Source organism: Paroedura picta, chromosome 2 (genome assembly GCF_049243985.1).
Source record: "Paroedura picta isolate Pp20150507F chromosome 2, Ppicta_v3.0, whole genome shotgun sequence".
In the NCBI taxonomy this organism is placed as follows: domain Eukaryota; kingdom Metazoa; phylum Chordata; class Lepidosauria; order Squamata; family Gekkonidae; genus Paroedura; species Paroedura picta.
This window is the reverse complement of record NC_135370.1, coordinates 131762708-131781272: the sequence shown is the minus strand read 5'-3', so window position 1 is coordinate 131781272 and position 18565 is coordinate 131762708. Positions and strand designations below refer to the sequence as shown.

The following is an 18565-nucleotide window of genomic DNA, read 5'->3' as shown; positions in this document are numbered from 1 at the left end:
AAACTAGTTTCACAAGCCTTTCTGAAAAAATGCTGCCAGAACTGTGGGCAGCATTTACAATGCAAAAATGAAATAATATGATGGGTTTTACATTGTGAAAATGGTGCCAGGTTAAGAATTAAAAAATAAGAAGTTGTTTTTGGCAGTCTTTTTGAGATTTTTCTGTGCTGCATAATATACCTGTGAGTAGCCTGTATTGTCTGTGAGTACTGAGGCAGTCAACTTCCCATCTTCCTAAGACACATGACCTTGTTTGGCCCAGAGGATCTCCTATATCTCTTCTACCAAACCTCCATCTCAGACTCCTCTCCAATACCAAGTCTCACTCTCTGACTTCTTCAACTTTCACGGACTGACTCTAAGTGCTAGTCTATGCCACACACTGACTAACTACCCTTTTAGAATTCTCTTCCTTAAATCCTCCTAGGTCACTCCCACCTGCTCCTTCAGGAGGGCCCCTCTTCCACTAGAGATTCCTAGGTTCTATAGATTTTCCTTTGGGCTCCTAGCTATGTGGATTTGTTACAGTGTCATAGGGTATAATGGATAAAAAATAGGTGGTATTCCCAAATACTGCCAATACTGATACCAGTACTTTTTTGGTCCAATATAACCAACCCCCCCCTCCCCCCAATGCTGATCTTTTTTCTTGAACATGCCTAGTTGGTAGCTCAGTGAAACAGCTTGGTAAACTATGCTCTGATTTACTGAGAATTCTGTACTGAGTAACATAGGTGGTCATTCAGTAATTGATCCTTAATGTTGTCAGAGAGAAGACTGTTATAAGCATGAATGTTTGGAAGTGGAATTCAGATTGGCAGCAAGGTAAGTGATTTTATAGATGCAAGATTGGTAAGAAAAATAATAACAAATCATTGATCTTGGATTGTTCCTAATTTTTTTTTGACATCTGTGTTTCTGTAAATCTCTTTGTTTTAGTAGCTTTCCACATTTTCACATTTTTGTCTGTCAATGGATCGTTGTTCACTTTTCAGACTTAAAACATTTGCTTCAGTGTTTCCCACATCTGGTCTTGTATGACCTTTCTGTAAAGATGGCAGTCTTAGAACATTTGCATTCAGTATGGAGTTTTTGAATATTTTGTCAACATCAGTACCAATTACCATTTAAAATAAAAACATCCTCTGGTGGTGCAGGAGGAATATGGTGACTGGGGAGTTCACACAAGTAAAGTGCTCAGAAAACTAAGTGCTCAAATACTATAGTCTTCCATTTTGGTTTTAAAAGCATAGGAATATAAAAGAAACCATGTTAGATAAGGCCAATGGCCTATCCAGTCCACCATTGTGTCACACAGTGGCCAAACCTAAGGTGCCATCAGAAGGTCCACCAGAGGGGCCAGAACACCAGAAACCATCCCACTGTTGCCCTCAAGCACCAAGAATACAGAGCATCACTGCCCCAGACATAGTATTTCATCTATACCTCATGGTTATTATTATTATTATTATTATTATTATTATTATTACTACTATTATTATTATTATTATTATTATTATATTTTGATTTATTTCCCGCCTCTCCCAGAAGGCTCGAGGCAGGTGACAGTAATCTCAACCCCATTAAAACCCATTAAAACCCCAAGTAAAACATTAATACCAACATGGCGGCAAAGAGAAAATACCCCATCCCCCCCATAATAATATCAGAGATAATGGAGGAGTGCAATGTACACTTATGGACCTCTGTTAGAAGCCACTTATGGACCTTTGTTTTCTTATTCAGTCATGGTCATCATTTCTGAAGCTGGAAAGGGTCAATGTTGCATCCTTGGATGAAGCTTCGGTGCTTGACCCATACCATTCAGGCTTCTGTCCTGGCCACGGGTTGAAGACCATGCTGGTCACCTTGATGGATGATCTTTGCCACCAGTTGAATTGGGGCGGTTCGGCTGTTATTAAATCTGCGGACTGCATTTGACATGGTTGATCATGAGTTGTTAGCTACCACCTCATCGGGAAAGAGGATTTGGGGAACAATCCTCCAGTGGCTGATCTCCTTCCTCCAGAACCGAACACAGAGGTTGGCAGTGGGGGAAGAGTTGTCATGCCCCTATACATTCTTGAGCCAATAGAGTGTATTCAAATAGTAATTGTCATTCAAATGGTAATAGAATACCTTTGCTATATGCCTGGCTAATATGCCCCCCCCCCTTTAGGAATATTATTAATATCTCTGATCAGAGAGCAGGTTTACCTGCAAGCATATGCTTTGGCTCTCGTAGTGTTAAGAAAGTCATATACTTCCAAAGATGTATGTTATAAAATGCTGATAACTGAAACAAGTCCAGACTTATTTGGGCATTTTTTCTCTCACTCCTTTTAGTTCAGGATCTGCTGAGCAGCTGATTTCAAATGGGGTCTTGGTGGTAAGATTGCTTTGTATTATTAAGTTTTTAAAAAACTCATGTGTACTTTGAGTTGTAGCTGCTGTTTGAGAGATTTTTTTTTAGAACAGAGATAAAAACATACAGCAAAATAAGTGCTGTGTTTACTTTAGCTGTATGAATACTTCATTTGTACTTTTTATTTTCACAGGCCCGCGAACTTTCCATCTTGGAAGTGAAAATAGACGAGGTTGAGAATAAGAAGCTTTTGAGAGGTTGGTCTCTTTCCGAGGCATGTAGTCAGCAGCTAGTGTCCTTCTAGCCTGTTTGTGGATCCTGAGTGGTGCAAGCCAATAGCAATTTCCTTGTCTCCCTGCAGGGCTCTTCCCCTGCTCCAGTCCTGCTCCTTCCGACTGGTGAACCTGGCAAAACTGTGCATGAGCAAACTAGGAGTTGAGTTGGCAGAGGAGGGGAGAATTGGGAAAAATCACCCTCTCCTCTGTAAAGTCATTCTGTCCAAGAAACTGCTGCAGTGCCAACTGAACAGCACCTTAGGATCCAGGTCATCATTTACAACTAATTTGAAAGGAGCAAGAGGGAAGAGGAGCTAATGCAGCCCAAGAGAATAGTTTAGTGTAGAAGAGATCAAGCTGAATTAGATCTGAAATTAATTTGCTTACAAACATTCTTCTCATAATTGAAAACTTGCTGGATATTCTTTAAATACCTGAATATTGGCTGGAGGAAGAGCTATATACTGTGTCAGCAACATGGGCTCCAAAAGACTCATTTTTTGGGGTAACACAAGCATGTGAGGGTAACACAAGCATGTGAGGGTTAGGTATAGGGATCGGCACAAACTGGGAAAACTCGGTTTGGGTTTGGGTTTGAGATCCAACCTGAACAAACACTGAACCAAGCCAGTTTGGGAAGTTCAGAACACAGGGGCAACCCCTTCCATCCTAGAGACTCCAGAATCATGGGGCATCTCTAGCTGACTCTCCCTTACCTGCTCACAAGTTTGGTGAATATTGGACTTAGGAGACACGAGTAATGGATCTCACAAAAGGTGCCCCCAGGAAAGTACTTTGGAGGGGGAGACATCAAGCACATCTTTTAATTTGTAGGCCACTTCAATGTCACTTCCTTAATAGGTAATAATAATGAACATAAATATCAACTGGTATAATAAACTAAATATGGTCTGAATATTATTGTTGGTGTATATAGGGTAGGAATAGTATACTTGGATTTACCTGTTTTTTACATCCTCTCATTATGTTTAGAGGGAAGTACCATATAATATCCAGAGCCAAACACATATATGCAGAAAGATAGCGTGAAAAGGATGTAAGCTAAATTTGTATCCATCAGGATACCACAGAACAGTATCAAATAGAGATGACAGAATCTACCAACTGACATGTAACATTATCTTGGAACAAAATAATATAACTTGTGTAGGAGCCACAAATACCAAACATGATTTTTTTTTCAGCCAAGAAAACTATGGTACTTACAGTTCAAGAGTCTTATGAAGGTACACAGAAGACAACCAAAGGTTTAAATTGTTTCCGATTCCACTGTGTAAAGAACTGGGAACCTATATTAAAAGTCAAGCTTCAGGTAATGGCGGGGGTCGGGGGGGGGGTAGTGTTTTAAAACCAAATGACTCCAAAATGGTGGGGGAGTTAGTGTTCTCCCTAAATAGCCCTAATTTTTTTAATGGATTAAATGGGCCCCTGAACTAGCCATCCCCAGAGCCCTAACTATTCTACTTACAGGGAATAAAAGGGCTCTGCCCCCGGATAGGAGGAAGCAAAGGAGAACAGAAGTTCTCTGTGGCTAGTCTCCAAAGGTCATTTTCTGGGAGGACTGTGTGCTCTTCTTTTGCAAGGATCCATTTGGAAAGGAGAAATGCCACTGAAGTAGAATCAAATGGTTCTTTAGTTCTATTCAAAGTAAGAGAAAAATCAAGGACTTGATAGAAACATTGCAGGGACCATAAAGTGACATTGTAACAGAGAGAGCTGAATAGCTCAATTCCTGCTTCTGAATAGCTCAACTCCTGCTTCTCCTCAGTATTCTCTTATGAAGGAAATTGAGCTCAACATGGCAAAATCTTTTAATGTGATGACGAATGGGAATTGTGGCCTAGGATCACTGTAGGGTTAGTCCATAAACACCTAGTTTCTTTAAATGAAAACATATCTGCTGGGCCAGATGAAATGCACCCAAGGGTTGCATTTTCTGGGCTGCAGTGCAAATCTTAAGGCTCTTTCTGCGGATGCCTTGGGAAGTCATTTACTGGTTTAAAGGAAGGCTGAAAATTGGAAAAGATAAATGTCATTGCCTGGAAGATCAACAGATTTAAATCTATCACCATCAGAAATGTTCATTTTTTAGTATATTGAATACATTTTGTGTGATCATGTGAAAATCTTCTTTTTCTTCCCGTAGGGTGTTGAAAGTACAGGGGGCCATGATTCCAATTACATTTTAATCGTACCATTGAAGTGCCTTCCAGTGGGACAAGAAATCAAATTAGCCCTGCCAACGGAGAATGTAAGTGTTGATTCTCTTGTCTTATCTTTCGCTTTGCTCAACACTGGTGATGCTCAGTAGCACCATCACCTCTGCCTTAAACCCTTACACCGCAGTCATGGAGCTAGGGTTACCCAATGCCCTTTAAAAAAAGAGGACAGGTCTTCTCTTCTCTTGGTGTCCCTCTTCTTTTAGGCATTAAAAAATAACTGATGAATGTCCTCTTTCTGGGCTGTAAAGTTAGGATTATTCTTAGTTGCAATTATCACATCTTAAATAGTAAATGAGATTTGTCATAGTGATCATTTGTTTGAAGTAGTCACTTGGGAAATATGTCCCCTTTTTTGCTTTTCAAAACATGGTCACCCTACTTAAACACATAATATAAATGTGTATAAAATAACTGCACATATTAGCTAATTTCATGATGGCTGCTGCGTCGAAAAGGAATATTCTATATGTCAGCTGTATAACAAGCAGCCAAAATACAAGCTCAGATCTTAGTGGTGTTCTCAAATGCATCCTGGTGCTATTCACCCTAATGAAATCTGTGTTGTTTCTACTGATGAACCATCCAAAGGATTGCCAGTGGATGGCCATGCAGTGCCATTCACTGCCACCATATTTTGATGATGATTATTTATTACAGTCATTGACCAGCATCAAAGTATCTACAAACCACATAGACTGTTACAACGTTTTAACAGTCAGGACACTCGGCATCAGGGAGTAAACAAAGGCACAAAACATTAATACAGCATTTTGACAGTCAGGTCACTCAGCATCAACAGTAACCAAAGATTTCCGCACTCTGTTGGCAGTGTAGCAAAACTTCGCCACCATGTAAGAAACACAATTATCTTTATCGGAAAACAAGATGTTAATTAGATGATCATCTGTAAATCCAGGGAACCTAGATAGCAAGGGCAAGATTAAATGGCTTCTGGCAACCTTTAAAAGTCACAGTATAATATAATGTGGGCAATTGATTCAATTGCACCTGAATTGCAAGGGCATAGTCGGTCCTCTATAACAGGGGTCATCAACCCCCGGGCCGCAAAGGTCACGGTACCGGGACGCCAGCAGCCGCGCCTGCCTCCCCCGCCCACAGCGAGAAGGAAGGGAAGAGGCAGGCGCAGGTGACGCAAACACGCATGTGCGCAGTTGCCGCGTATGCACGTTAGCGCCACCTGGTGGCAAAAACGCACATGCGCGGCAACTAAGCGTGCACGTTTTCGCTGCACCCGGGCTGTTAGCTCTCCCCTCACCCCGGAGCCAATCCCTGACCTGAGAAAGGTTGGGGACCGCTACTCTATAGGCAAACACTGCAGTCTTCCACTTAGCAGTGCTGATGGAAATGCATTGAACTGAGCTCTCAAAAAAGCCCATTGAAATTTAGTAAAGGTGATATGTGTTAGATATGGTGCAGTAGAACTTTAGTAACCTATATGGGCTTGGGAGTAGGGCCATCTCATTTTGCAGCTCAATATCCATAAGTCGTTGATAGACCAGATGTTTTGCTTGCCTGAGCCCCATTTTTAAGTTTGCCACCATACTTAATCAACTTTTATGTTCTTATAATAGTAGTCAAAACTTGTAAGGAATTTCTGACATACATTTTGGGTGGCTTATGAGACTAAGCCTCATGAAATAAGGCAGTGAGTCATCAGAGAAGACAAAGTGACTTGATCAGAAATCTAATAACTAAGAGCAGGGGTAGCTTATGGCCATAAAATATTTTCTTGTCGACAGTGTTATTAAGAAATTAAAGCACTGTGTGTACATTGAAAAGTAGTACAGTCTTGCTTTGTTCAGTCCCATTACAACTTTGTGAAGCAGACCGATACAGTTCCATCTTTTACAGAAAGGAGACTGAAATTAATGTTATGCTTCAACTAGATGCACCCATAGAGATGTGTAGCTCTGTTGATCTGAAGCAGCAGCAGAATAAAGTTTTATTCAAAGTATACACTTTTCTGTGCATACAGATATATGATGATGTGTGCATGCACACAAAAGCTTATATTTTGAATAAAACTTATTTGGTCTTCAAGGTGCCACTACTTTTAGATCCAATATATCTCTCTGTTAGAGTACATTTACTGGCTTAAGGCTGAACGGATGTGACCAAGATCCAGCTATCTGTAATAGCTATATTGTATATGGACATGAAATCCTGATTTGGATGGAAGAGAGGATTTAACCCTTCAACCGCTACTCAGTTTCAGTAATCAAAGTGAGGCTTCTTGCCTGTCAATCAGTATTTTAAGGAGAAAATGTTTTTTTTTTTAAATAACATGCTAAGCACTCCACATGTGCACTTTTATGATGTTTTCATATGGATATCCTCTGGTTTCAGGGTGAGGCTTTGGAATTGAACCTCCAGGTCATTGGCTGGTAAGGATTCTCCTTTTTCTTTAATGTGTTCTTTAACAGCAGTAAGAGCTTTAGGATATGCAGAAGGAAAAGGAGTTATGTCTGCTTAAATAACAAAAAAAGATTTACTGGAAGAAGTCTTCTGCAGTCTTCTGAATTTGTTTATAATGTATGTTTATTCACCCCTCCAAACTTGTTTACCTTGGTTGCTAAGTGCATTTTTACATACACATTTTCCCTTCTCTACTAGGTCTGGTTAGCATAAAGTGTTGTTAGTTCTTCATTGGAAAACTCTTGGAGATTTGGGGGCAGTGTCTGGTGTTGGTGGAGTTTAATGAGGACATTGCATTTCCTCAAGGGAAATTGATCTCTATAGCCTGGGTCGAGTCTGCACTGGCTTTTTATCCTGTCTGAGCCTGAATAACACCCCCCCACCACCACACACACACACATACTTTATTCGATTTCCATTTTGATTTTGGGCACTTTAAATTTCCCCCCTGCAACGCCCATGATTGAGTCCATGGTGACACTACCTTTTCTATGTGATATCCAGGAGTGGATATAACTCATTATATCTGAAAAAAGTGCTCTGGAAGCCACAGTATTGCAAGTGTAGATGTGAGCATTTTGCTGGATTAACTTCCTTCCCCTTCTCCGCACCTCCAACACTGATGTAGTTCAGTAGCCTGTTGGTCAGGGCTGCAGGAAAACTGGTATAAATTTAATAATAATAATAATGATGATGATGATGATGATGATGAGATCAGGAATTCTTCGAACAGGGTACTGATCATGCATACAGAGTTTACTTTCACACTTCTGTAAAGATACAGTGTTCTCATGCATGAACAATTGGGGCTGAGGCCAACAAGTGCAATCTCACTGTCCTTTAGACATGCATAAGTACTTTGAAATGTCTCAAAGGGCTGTCATATCAGCACACATTTGCATTTGTCATCTGTATATAGAACAGGCCTATATAAAGCTGGCAATGGTGTACAGGATGGGGTGGCACCATAAAAGCTGTTTATCAGTGGCACAGACCCATCTGTTTAACATTGTTTTGTATGCAGATACATAGCTGACTTGAGCATTCAGCCCTGCAAATCTTGGTTGTATATCAGAGATGCAATCTCTAAATCCTCAGATTTTATTTTCTTAGAAAGTAAGTCTCTATCTCATTTCATTATGGTAATATTTTTTTCCCCTTGCATCTCTTTGACAAAAAAGGCTAGAGACTTACTTTAAAAATGAAATCTGGAAGTTCAGAGAATCTGATAGATTGTTATGCTGTAACAGTATGCCAATTGCTGATTTATTTATATTTTTAAAGTCCTTGCACACAGGGGGAGGGGGACTTTAAAAAAGGAAACATGCCATATGAAAATCCCTTTGCCTTTTCCTTGTCAACAGCTGCAGAAACAACAGTGAAAAAAACACAACCCCATAGCCAGGTAGAACCCCTTTGTGGTTCATTTTGAGTCCAATGACTGTCAATCTGTCACCTACATTTCTGGCCTTTTGTCTAGGATGCAGTCACCACTGCTACTGTGTTTCAAGGTGTCTTATTTTTGTCTTTATATTAAAACGTTCTCAGACATTGAACAAACTTTAAATCTGTGGTAGCAACTTATTTACATAACTCTCTCAGTCTTGTCCTTCTTCAACTGAGGAGAAACGGAAAGTAGATGCTATACTGGCCTGATTTCTGGCTCCTTCCAGGAACTACATTTTTTCCATATCTCTGTTGCAGGCCTCAGGATCTTGATGTGCGTTTGGGATACAAGCTATGTGCTGAGGAGCAGGATTTCCTGTGCAAAAGAAAGAAGGTGGTTGCAGATGCCTTGAGTAAGCTTTTTTACCTGAGAAGAAATCTACTTGAGCACGAGGTGTGTGTTAGCATCCCTGATGATCTGAAGAACACCTTAACTATGTGGTGACACAGATGTTTGGATAACCAGAATTATTTTTTATACAAATCTGCTTTTAAAATAGGACTGTCTATAATCTTGTTGAACTAGAAACTTCATGTGTGTGGGGTTTTGGAAAAAACATTTTTGTTTTTTACTAAATTGTATAAACCACAAAGCAAAGAAGAAAGCAAAACACATCCGCTAGATAAGATCCTTGACCTAATTCCCTTGAGTCAATTGAATACCATTTTGTTAGTCTTCATGGTGCCACAAGAATTTTGTTTATGTTATTTGCATTTCTTGCTTTTAAGGCAGCATATATTCCTGTGAACTTTATTATGAATGGTTATGAGAGGGAGTGTGGTGGTGTTGTGTTTAAGAGCAGCGATTTCTAATCTGGTGAGCCAGGTTTGATTTCCCACTCCCCCACATGCAGCCAGCTGGGTGACCTTGGGTTCGCCACAGCTCTGATAAAGCTCTTCTGACTGACCAGTGATATCAGGGCTCTCTCAGCCTCACCCACCCCACAGGGTGTCTGTTGTGGGGAGAAGAAGGGAATGAGATTGTAAGCCGCTTTGAGACTCCGGGACTGATTACGCATGGGATGGGTGCACTTGGGTCAGTGCTTGCATGTCAACAGGGCAAATCTTCACAAACGCATTGCCACCATCCCACCCCTCCTCTGGCATACGTTAGGGCCTCCAGTGCCCTGTGGGAAAGGAATGCTGATTTTTCTTCAGAGTAGTCTTTCCCACCCAAAGCATCACATCACTAAGGAGGGGGAGACATTCTTTTTTTTCAATTGGGTAGCCGTGTTGGTCTGAAGGAGCACAAGAAAACAAAATCAGAGTCCAGTGGCACCTTTAAGACCAACAAAGATTTAAGAGCCAGTTTGGTGTAGTGGTTAGGAGTGCGGACTTCTAATCTGGCATGCCGGGTTCGATTCTGCACTCCCCCACATGCAGCCAGCTGGGTGACCTTGGGCTCACCACAGCACTGATAAAACTGTTCTGACCGAGCAGTGATATCAGGGCTCTCTCAGCCTCACCCACCCCACAGGGGTCTGTTGTGGGGAGAGGAATGGGAAGGTGACTGTAAGCCGCTTTGAGCCTCCTTCGGGTAGGGAAAAGCGGCATATAAGAACCAGCTCTTCTTCTTCTTCTTCTTCTTATTCAAGGTGTGAGCTTTCAAGTGCAAGCCCGAGGAAGAATGCTTGCACTTGAAAGCTCACGCCTTGAATAAATCTTTGTTGGTGTTAAGGGTGCCACTGGACTCTGATTCTTTTTTCAGTTCTCTTCTTGCCATTTTAAGGTGAGGATGATACTTGGTGAGCTCTGTCAATGACATCTCAAAGTTCTTCAGACATAATTTTCTTTTCTTCATTAGACACAGAAAGGGCAGGATGGTGCTTTTTAAGAAATGCAAAGAATGTAGGGCTAAAATGGCTCAGAATGATTAGCACAAATCATGCCTTTTATGTTTGTGTGAAAGGTACAATGCTGCCTCATGCACAACCTACTGCCACGTCACTCCAAAAGCAAGAGAGGGTAGATTGGCTAGACTTAAGACAACTTTTCAGGTGAAAGTGTTGAGGGCTCCAGAACTGATTTCTAATAAGCGGCCAACCTTAGAGAAAAGAACAAGAACCTCATTAGTATGCTTGATACTGCCTCCCTTATTGCTTGAACTTGTGGAAAAATTGACTACAACTCAATCGGCCTTGGAGCTGCTTACAAAAAATCCCGGAAAAAGGCCAAGCATGTGCACTATGCCTTACTACTCACCTTAACTTTGACACTGATTGTTGCCTCGGTGTTGATAATCCTGTTTCCCCAACAATGAACTTCACTCTCCCTTGGGTTTGACACAATTCACCTGGCTCTCAAAGTTACATGTGATCTCCAAATCACAAAGATAACTTCCCCTGAGGAGAATTGCTGCTTTGCATAGTGGACTTTATGATAGCTGAAATGAATGCTTCTTTGTTTTGCCCAGACAAGGTACTGCCCATACAAAAATGAAAGTAACTTCTTATTTAAAAAGCATTTTATTTTACTAGTGATGTCATGCATACTGTAAATATAGATTCAAGTGGGTATCCATGTTGGTCTGAAGTAGCACAACAAAAAACAGAGTCCAATAACACCTTTAAGACCAACAAAGATTTATTCAAGGTGTGAGCTTTTCTTCATGCACTCTTCCTCAGACTAAATGAACAACCATCATAACTGTGGATATATTGTTACAATTTGCTTTTGCCTTATATCTCCACAGTTATGATGGTTGTTCATTTAGTCTTAAAGGTGCTATTGGACTCTATTTTTGTTACACTGTAAATATGTGGCTTCTGGGGGCATAGCAGCTGGTATCACTTCTGGAGTTAAAGCCTGAAGAATGTTTGAGGGGCTACTCCATGGTAAATTTGAGAAAGGTTTGTCTAGTGACTTCATCCATTAAGATCCACCGGGATGCAATATCAGCATTCTATAAATCAGACAGGGTTTCCTCAGTTTTCTCTGCTGAAGAGTCCAAGAGGTTTCTTAAAGGTTTAATGAATTTGTACCCAACTGTTGTGCACCCTGTCTCCCAGTGGCATTTGTCTATGGTTTTGTCGAGATTGATGTATAAGCCATTTGAACAAATGGCAATGTCTGACATCTTTTTTGTCATATAAAATAGCATTTCTAGTGGCTATTATCTTTGCCTGCAGAATGGAAGAACTTGGCTCACTTAGTTGCAACCCTGCCTCCATAAAGGCCAATACAGATAAAGCAATGCTGAGACCAAGCCTGGAGTTCCTCCCAAAAGTAGTCTGCCATTTCCACCTGGGTCAAGACATTCCTCTCCTGTCCCCCCCTTCCCTGACTTCAATATCAGAAAAGATACTACACACTTTAGATGTTAGAAGAGCTCTGCTGTTTGTAATGAGATACATATAGAGGGATAGCTTCCACAATTAGAAGAGCATACACTGAAGCAGGAAAGAACTGTCCAATCATCATATCTGCACACTCTATGAGGTCATGAGCAGCTTTCTTAATCAGGCTACCTCTTGGTGATGTCTGCAAGGCAGCCAACTGGTCAATGCCCTTGACATTTGTATGACAGTATTCCATGGATTCCTCTAATCAGAAACAAAAGAAGGCCTAGAACAGCTGATTACAAAAATCAACAAAGAAAGCAAGAAGTTTAGCTTCTTCTTAAACATTAAAAAGAAAAATAATGACCACTGCAAAAAAACAGACATGTAACAATAACAATTGATGGTGAAGAGATTGAATGAGTTCAAGAATTCATTTTTCTTAGATCACAAATTGATAAGAGTGATGATTGTAGTGTGCAATTAAAACATCAAATTACTCTGGGTCACTCAGCAATGATAAGCTTGAACTGAACATGGAAAAGCAAGGACATAAACCAGACTAACAAATGTAGATTAGTCCAATATGTCATATTTTCAATAGCTACTTATGGATGTGAAAGTTTGATGATAAAAAAGTCAGATAAGAGGAGAATTGATTTGAACTCTGATGCCGGAGAAGGCTTCTGTGGATTCCATGGATGGCAAAAGTCACAAACAAGGAAATGTTAGAATGCATAAAGCCTGATAGAAGGCAAAATCATGAAATTCTGGCTCACTTTGGCCATATCTTGTGATTCAACACAATGGAGAAAGCAATTATGCTAGGATTGGTCAGTAGTAAAAGGAAACCAGGCCAGCAAAGAACATGAAGGTTAGACACAGTCAAAATGGACAGTGGCCAGAGCTGAGCCATAGGATCTGCAAGAGTTGGACACAACTGAATGGCTAACATCATCACCATTCCAAGAATGTCAACTCTCGTAGGGAGACAGCTGTGGAAAAAGTGGTCTTGCAGTCAAACTTCTGCTGATCCAACCCACATCTTTCTTGGTTAATGAACTAGCTATTCTCCCATATGGGACTGCATAGGAGCTACAAAGATGAAAACAGGATTGCACTTACCTGAAATCATTGTTAATTGAGTGGTAATCTGTGCAGGCACACATCCCTCCCTCTTTTCCCTGCTGTAGTCTACTATACTGATTCCATAAGGGATGACATTCAAAAAGCGATATGCATCTATAATTAGATGCATAGGCATTTAAACAGAGAAGTATTGAATTAAAAAATATTAGCGGGCACCCTGAGCCCTTTAAAATATTGAGAAGGGATTGGCTGCTAGGATTGATTGACAGGCAGAAAAGAGTCGTGTGTAAAGCGCATAGATCTCTTCTGCCATTTCTAGCAGGCGAGGTGGAGTGTAAGAAGTGTGAAAAGGTGGCAGACAAAAGAGACATAATAAGAAGGTGAGGAATGTCCGGAGGAGTGATAATTTTTAGCACTACTCCATTCTGCTGGCGTAATGCTATTTTTTTTTGATGTGCAGAAATGCCTAGATATTCTGTTGAGGTAGAGCTGAATAAAAGCTCCAAAATAAAATAAATAAATTTTGAATATGAAGTACAGACCTTTTGCTAGTAATGTAGAAGACTGTAACATGAATGGTACTAGACTGGAAATAAGAGCCAAATAGTGGAGATCTTCATTTACCCTTGGCTTCTACGCATTATGTGGGCTGCTTCGTTATACTTGATCATAATCCTCAGCTCCCCTCATGCAGTAAGTTCTTTAGCACTCACTCCTAGGTAAATTTAAACCTTGGAAACCTTGGATAATTGTTGCTCTTCTTTCTGCTGAGCCTCTCTTTGCCATGCATGCTTATGTTGTGCCAGTTATGGAACTTGTTCTGGGTATCAGTATTTTCCCAGACAATAGCAATTAATTTGTTTGGTCATCATAGAGGACAAATTATATGACACAACATTCCCTACCAATTAAATGCAATGACTTCATTAAGCAAGAGGGTTTTTTGGGGGGATAGTGTTACCCGTGGAAGGCAGCCATACTTTTATAAAACCTTTGCTGGGAAGTGTGCTGGAGCGAGAAATTATACAGCTTCCAATATTTGCATGTGGTGAATGATGGTGGGTCCATCAGCAAGGCAGGGTTGTGTGTGCATACGTGCGCATGTGCATCTGAAGATCATAGGCAGGGAAAGGAAGAATTAAAAATATTAGTTTTGGCTGCAAAGATATCCATGGAATGGCCCTGACTACTCTGATGAACCTTAGTTCTTTTTTCAGTTTTAGATTATTGCAAATTGGTCCCAGATTAGCCTAAGTGCAAGTTAATTTTGTAAATCATGGAAGCAATAAGCACTTGGATGAGAAGGCAACTGAAATGGAAAATAGGTGGTTAAGGTTCTTGCAGTTCAGTCTTGAATGAATTTATTCACCCATCAAGCCCTGAGTCAACAGAATGCATTTGATTTTATGTATCATATATAAGATCACCCTTGGAGACTAGCAACCAGGATTTACTGAGGTGTGACTTTGTGATACTAATGTTCATCAAAATGTTCCGCAAATATTTGGTTGATTGGTTACATTTTTAACAGGTCCCTGTGATAGCTGTTATGGCAACAGGAGGTGGAGTCAGAGCAATGGTAGCCTTGTATGGTCATTTGTTAGCGCTGCAGAAGTTAAAGATTTTGGATTGTATTACCTATATCACCACTGCTTCTGGATCAACATGGTAAGTTCATAGGGAAGTTTGTTATATCTGATTAGAATCCCTGCTACACTTGTTATCAACTAGAGAAACACATCCATAATGTAAACCAGTGGAATTTACTGGAACTGAAATTAACATATTAGTACTTAGACATCATTGACTTCAGTATGACTTACCATATTGGGGGGTCTCCAACTCACATTTTCTAGTATCTTATTATGTGAGTGAATGAGTTGGATTAATGAAAAGTTTTTCCCTACTGGAGCTTCCTGATTCCCAGGAAATTCTGTTCTTTGAGGAATGACATCAGGGGGTCTGCAGTAGGAAGGGTCTAAATCATATCTCATCCAATATGAGACATGGCTTCTATTTTCAGTCTCAGTTTTGCCAATAGTAAAGCAAGATTAACAGCTGCATCAAATAGAATAAGTTTCTCAAAGCATATTACATGTCAGCTATCTATTACTGGAATAAATTAGGATAATACTGTTCTGAAATCGTATGTCAGTATGCCTAAAAGAATTAATGTTCAGGTACTTTTAAAATATTTTGGATAGAATCATTCATGAAGATAATTAAGGGCCAGAAGTATTGAAGGCAGGCATGTAGGCCTAGGAAAGTATATTAGGCTTTGTTTACTACAAGAAGCTTGTTTAAATTAATATTTTGGTGGTGAATTTACAACCTGGAACACATGCCTTGTGGGCTCACCTTTGTGTGATTAGCTGTTTGCAGGAAACAATGGCCATTTGGTTGCAGGGTTGGCAGGCTGGCAACCCAAAGACTGTTTTGCTTTTAATCCCATACTGAGTCATAGGAGTCATTTTTCAGCTTCTGACATGGCTAAAGGGAGGGGAGGGGAGCCTTCTGGCTTTACTAAAGAAAACTAGGTACCAGCAGTAATAGAAAGTAAATACCAGTCTTCCCATCTGTGCTTTGCCAGTGAGATCACTAGGCTTAAAGGCAAAATGGGTTGCTGATATGTGAACCTTATGGGACTGGGCTTGGCTGTATTGATGTTAAACCCCTCTTGTAGGAAGTAGAAGGTTAGCCAGAGTGGCTAAAAGTTTTTCAAAAATGCCACAACTACATGGGCAGCATTTAAAAAAACAACTCTTCATGTAGAAGAGTGTCCATGTAGTTTAGGTCCTCAGTACTGTTTAGGTTCTTAGTACTGTCAGGATAATAACATAAATAACCGCCCTGAGCCCCCGGGGAGGGCGGTATATAAATATAATAAATAAACAAACAAACAAACAAATCTCCAGAACATTGGTCCTTTTCCAGTAGTAGCCTCATTCGTTTTCTTCTGCCTGGCTTCTCCAGAAGGGCTGAAGGATGATCATATCACATGAACAAAGTTTGAGTCCAATGGCACCTTTAAGACCAACAAAGTTTAATTCTGAGCATAAGCTTTCACGTGCATTTCTTCAGATACATACCTGTTTCCATGTATCAAGAAAAGTTCATGCACAGAAGCTGATACCCAGATTTCAACTTGTGTTTGCATCTAGTTATGAGGTTTGTGTGTGCAGAGGAAGGCAGAATTTTCAGCATATTCTGGCCACCATGATATGTATCACCTTGACTTTCCAGTTGCATAATGATGGCCATGTTGATTCTGTACCATTTCCACAAATATATGTAATCTGTATATGAAAAAATAAATGTACTTGTAACTAGTGATCCTCTCTCCCTTGCAGGACATTAACAGATTTGTATCAAGATCCCGACTGGTCACATAGATCTTTAGGACCAGCCATCAAGACAGCTAAGACCAGGATCTTGAGGAGTAAATGGGATGTTATTTCCATTGACAAGCTGAAATATTATCGCAAGCAGTTGGATGAACGTGTTGAGAAGGGGCACCCAATATCTTTTGCAACTCTCTGGGGCCTTGTTCAAGCATCTTTCTTAAATGATAAAGTAAGTTTAAGACATGTTATAAGAAAATATAATTTGTGTTATTGGCAGCAGCCCAAGATAGTGACTGGTGTAGAGCTCTGAATATACTGGTACTGGTACTTTAAGTATAATAATTTTATCTATTTATTTTATTTTAATATATACTTGGACCAATTTCAGACCAAACTGACAGAGCTTTTGGGGTTCTGCAGGACCCGCAAGACGGAGCTCTTCCACCAGGTGTTTGGTTGAGGCTGGTTGGAAGCCTGGGGTTATGAGATCAGGTTACCTCCCTCCTCCCTAGAGTCCTTGGGCTGGATGTTAGCCTATGCCCAGGTTCATTGGGGTGGTCTATTCCCCCTGTTTACATCTCATATAAGAGGGACGGTGGGCAGCTGGTGCCAAGACAGCAAGTTGTTGAGGAATTATTGTTTTGACCACCATTGATCTGTATATTTTGGGGTTTTGATGTGTGTAATTTATGTAATTTTTGATGTTGTTATGGGGGTTTTATGATGCTTTTATGCTGTTTTATTGGATGTAAATCTCCACGAGCCAGCATGCTGGGAGTGGTGGTATATAAATGTAATAAATAAATACATACATACATACATATATATACATATACATACATAATAAAATATGAAAACATAAAATAAAACAACTTTAAAATAATGCATGATATATGAGGGGAAGCTGTTTCCCTCAGGAGCAACAGCATGTAATCATACTCCATCAAAGGATAAAATGAAAACCATTTTGAAGCAGAAAAGAAACAGATAAAACTCATTATATTTATACATTAGTAAGAAAAGAGGTCTGGGTTAGTATATAGAAAATATATTGTTTTTGTGTTTGCTTTAAAAACAATAAAAATATTATTAGTACAGAGACAGGAACTATAAATCACTCCACATTACATCTTTCATTAGTTTTGTGAGCACCAGTGTTGTGCCTGCATGTCAAAGTGTGTCAGGTCAAGTTAATTGTGTCTAGCCATTGACTGTCACAAGTCAAATAGTAAAACAATAATGAATATACAAATACGGATAATTTTGGACAATATATTAAAATGTGCTATTCGAGTCATAAACTAAACGATTAGTTACTTCTACTGAACCATTGACCTGTTTTCTTAAAGTATATGTGAACAAGGAGATTCTTAGGTGACACAGTGGTATCCATCATATGAAGGAGCTTGGATTATAGCCTCTCAGTGTACTGTAATTGGCTCCAACATATTGCTTGCCATAAAAAGGTAAAGGTAAAGGTATCCCCTGTGCAAGCACCGAGTCATGTCTGACCCTTGGGGTGACGCCCTCTAGCATTTTCATGGCAGACTCAATACGGGGTGGTTTGCCAGTGCCTTCCCCAGTCATGACCGTTTACCCCCCAGCAAGCTGGGTACTCATTTTACCGACCTCGGAAGGATGGAAGGCTGAGTCAACCTTGAGCCAGCTGCTGGGATTGAACTCCCAGCCTTATGGGCAAAGCTTTCAGACGGCTGCCTTACCACTCTGCGCCACAAGAGGCTCTTATTGCTTGCCATAGCATCCATTTTATGGTCAAATCCACTCTCTGTTCTCAAACTTCCAAAAGTGCTAGGTTTTCCAACAAGATGCTGCAGAACTAATTTAACCAAGTTAAGTTAGATTCCCTTGGCCAGTCTTTGGTGATTTTCTACTGGCCAGGGCTGCTGACCAACCAACTGCATTCACTGCTATTAAGGAAAAGGGAAGAGAAGGGCATATTTATTGAGGCAATTAGGGCTTCCCCTATCAACTCAGTGAGAACTGGAAGTGGTGATTGTAGGGGAATGAGCAAATCTGGCCAGTTGTACCACTGGGAAATTTGAGCTTTCTAGGGCAGGAGTATATAAGA

The 18565-nt window shown here is 40.3% G+C and overlaps 1 protein-coding gene across 1 annotated transcript in view; it reads left to right on the top strand.

Moving 5' to 3' along the window:
- LOC143830361 (cytosolic phospholipase A2 beta-like) overlaps positions 1 to 18565 on the top strand; it is a 64613-nt gene that overhangs the window by 30354 nt on the left and 15694 nt on the right. The window contains exons 5-13 of the mRNA XM_077322783.1: positions 770 to 825; positions 2347 to 2389; positions 2559 to 2622; positions 3846 to 3973; positions 4808 to 4912; positions 7251 to 7288; positions 9024 to 9159; positions 14664 to 14800; positions 16483 to 16705. Coding sequence (XP_077178898.1) covers positions 770 to 825; positions 2347 to 2389; positions 2559 to 2622; positions 3846 to 3973; positions 4808 to 4912; positions 7251 to 7288; positions 9024 to 9159; positions 14664 to 14800; positions 16483 to 16705 — 930 coding nt within the window. The remainder of the gene's footprint in view (positions 1 to 769; positions 826 to 2346; positions 2390 to 2558; positions 2623 to 3845; positions 3974 to 4807; positions 4913 to 7250; positions 7289 to 9023; positions 9160 to 14663; positions 14801 to 16482; positions 16706 to 18565) is intronic.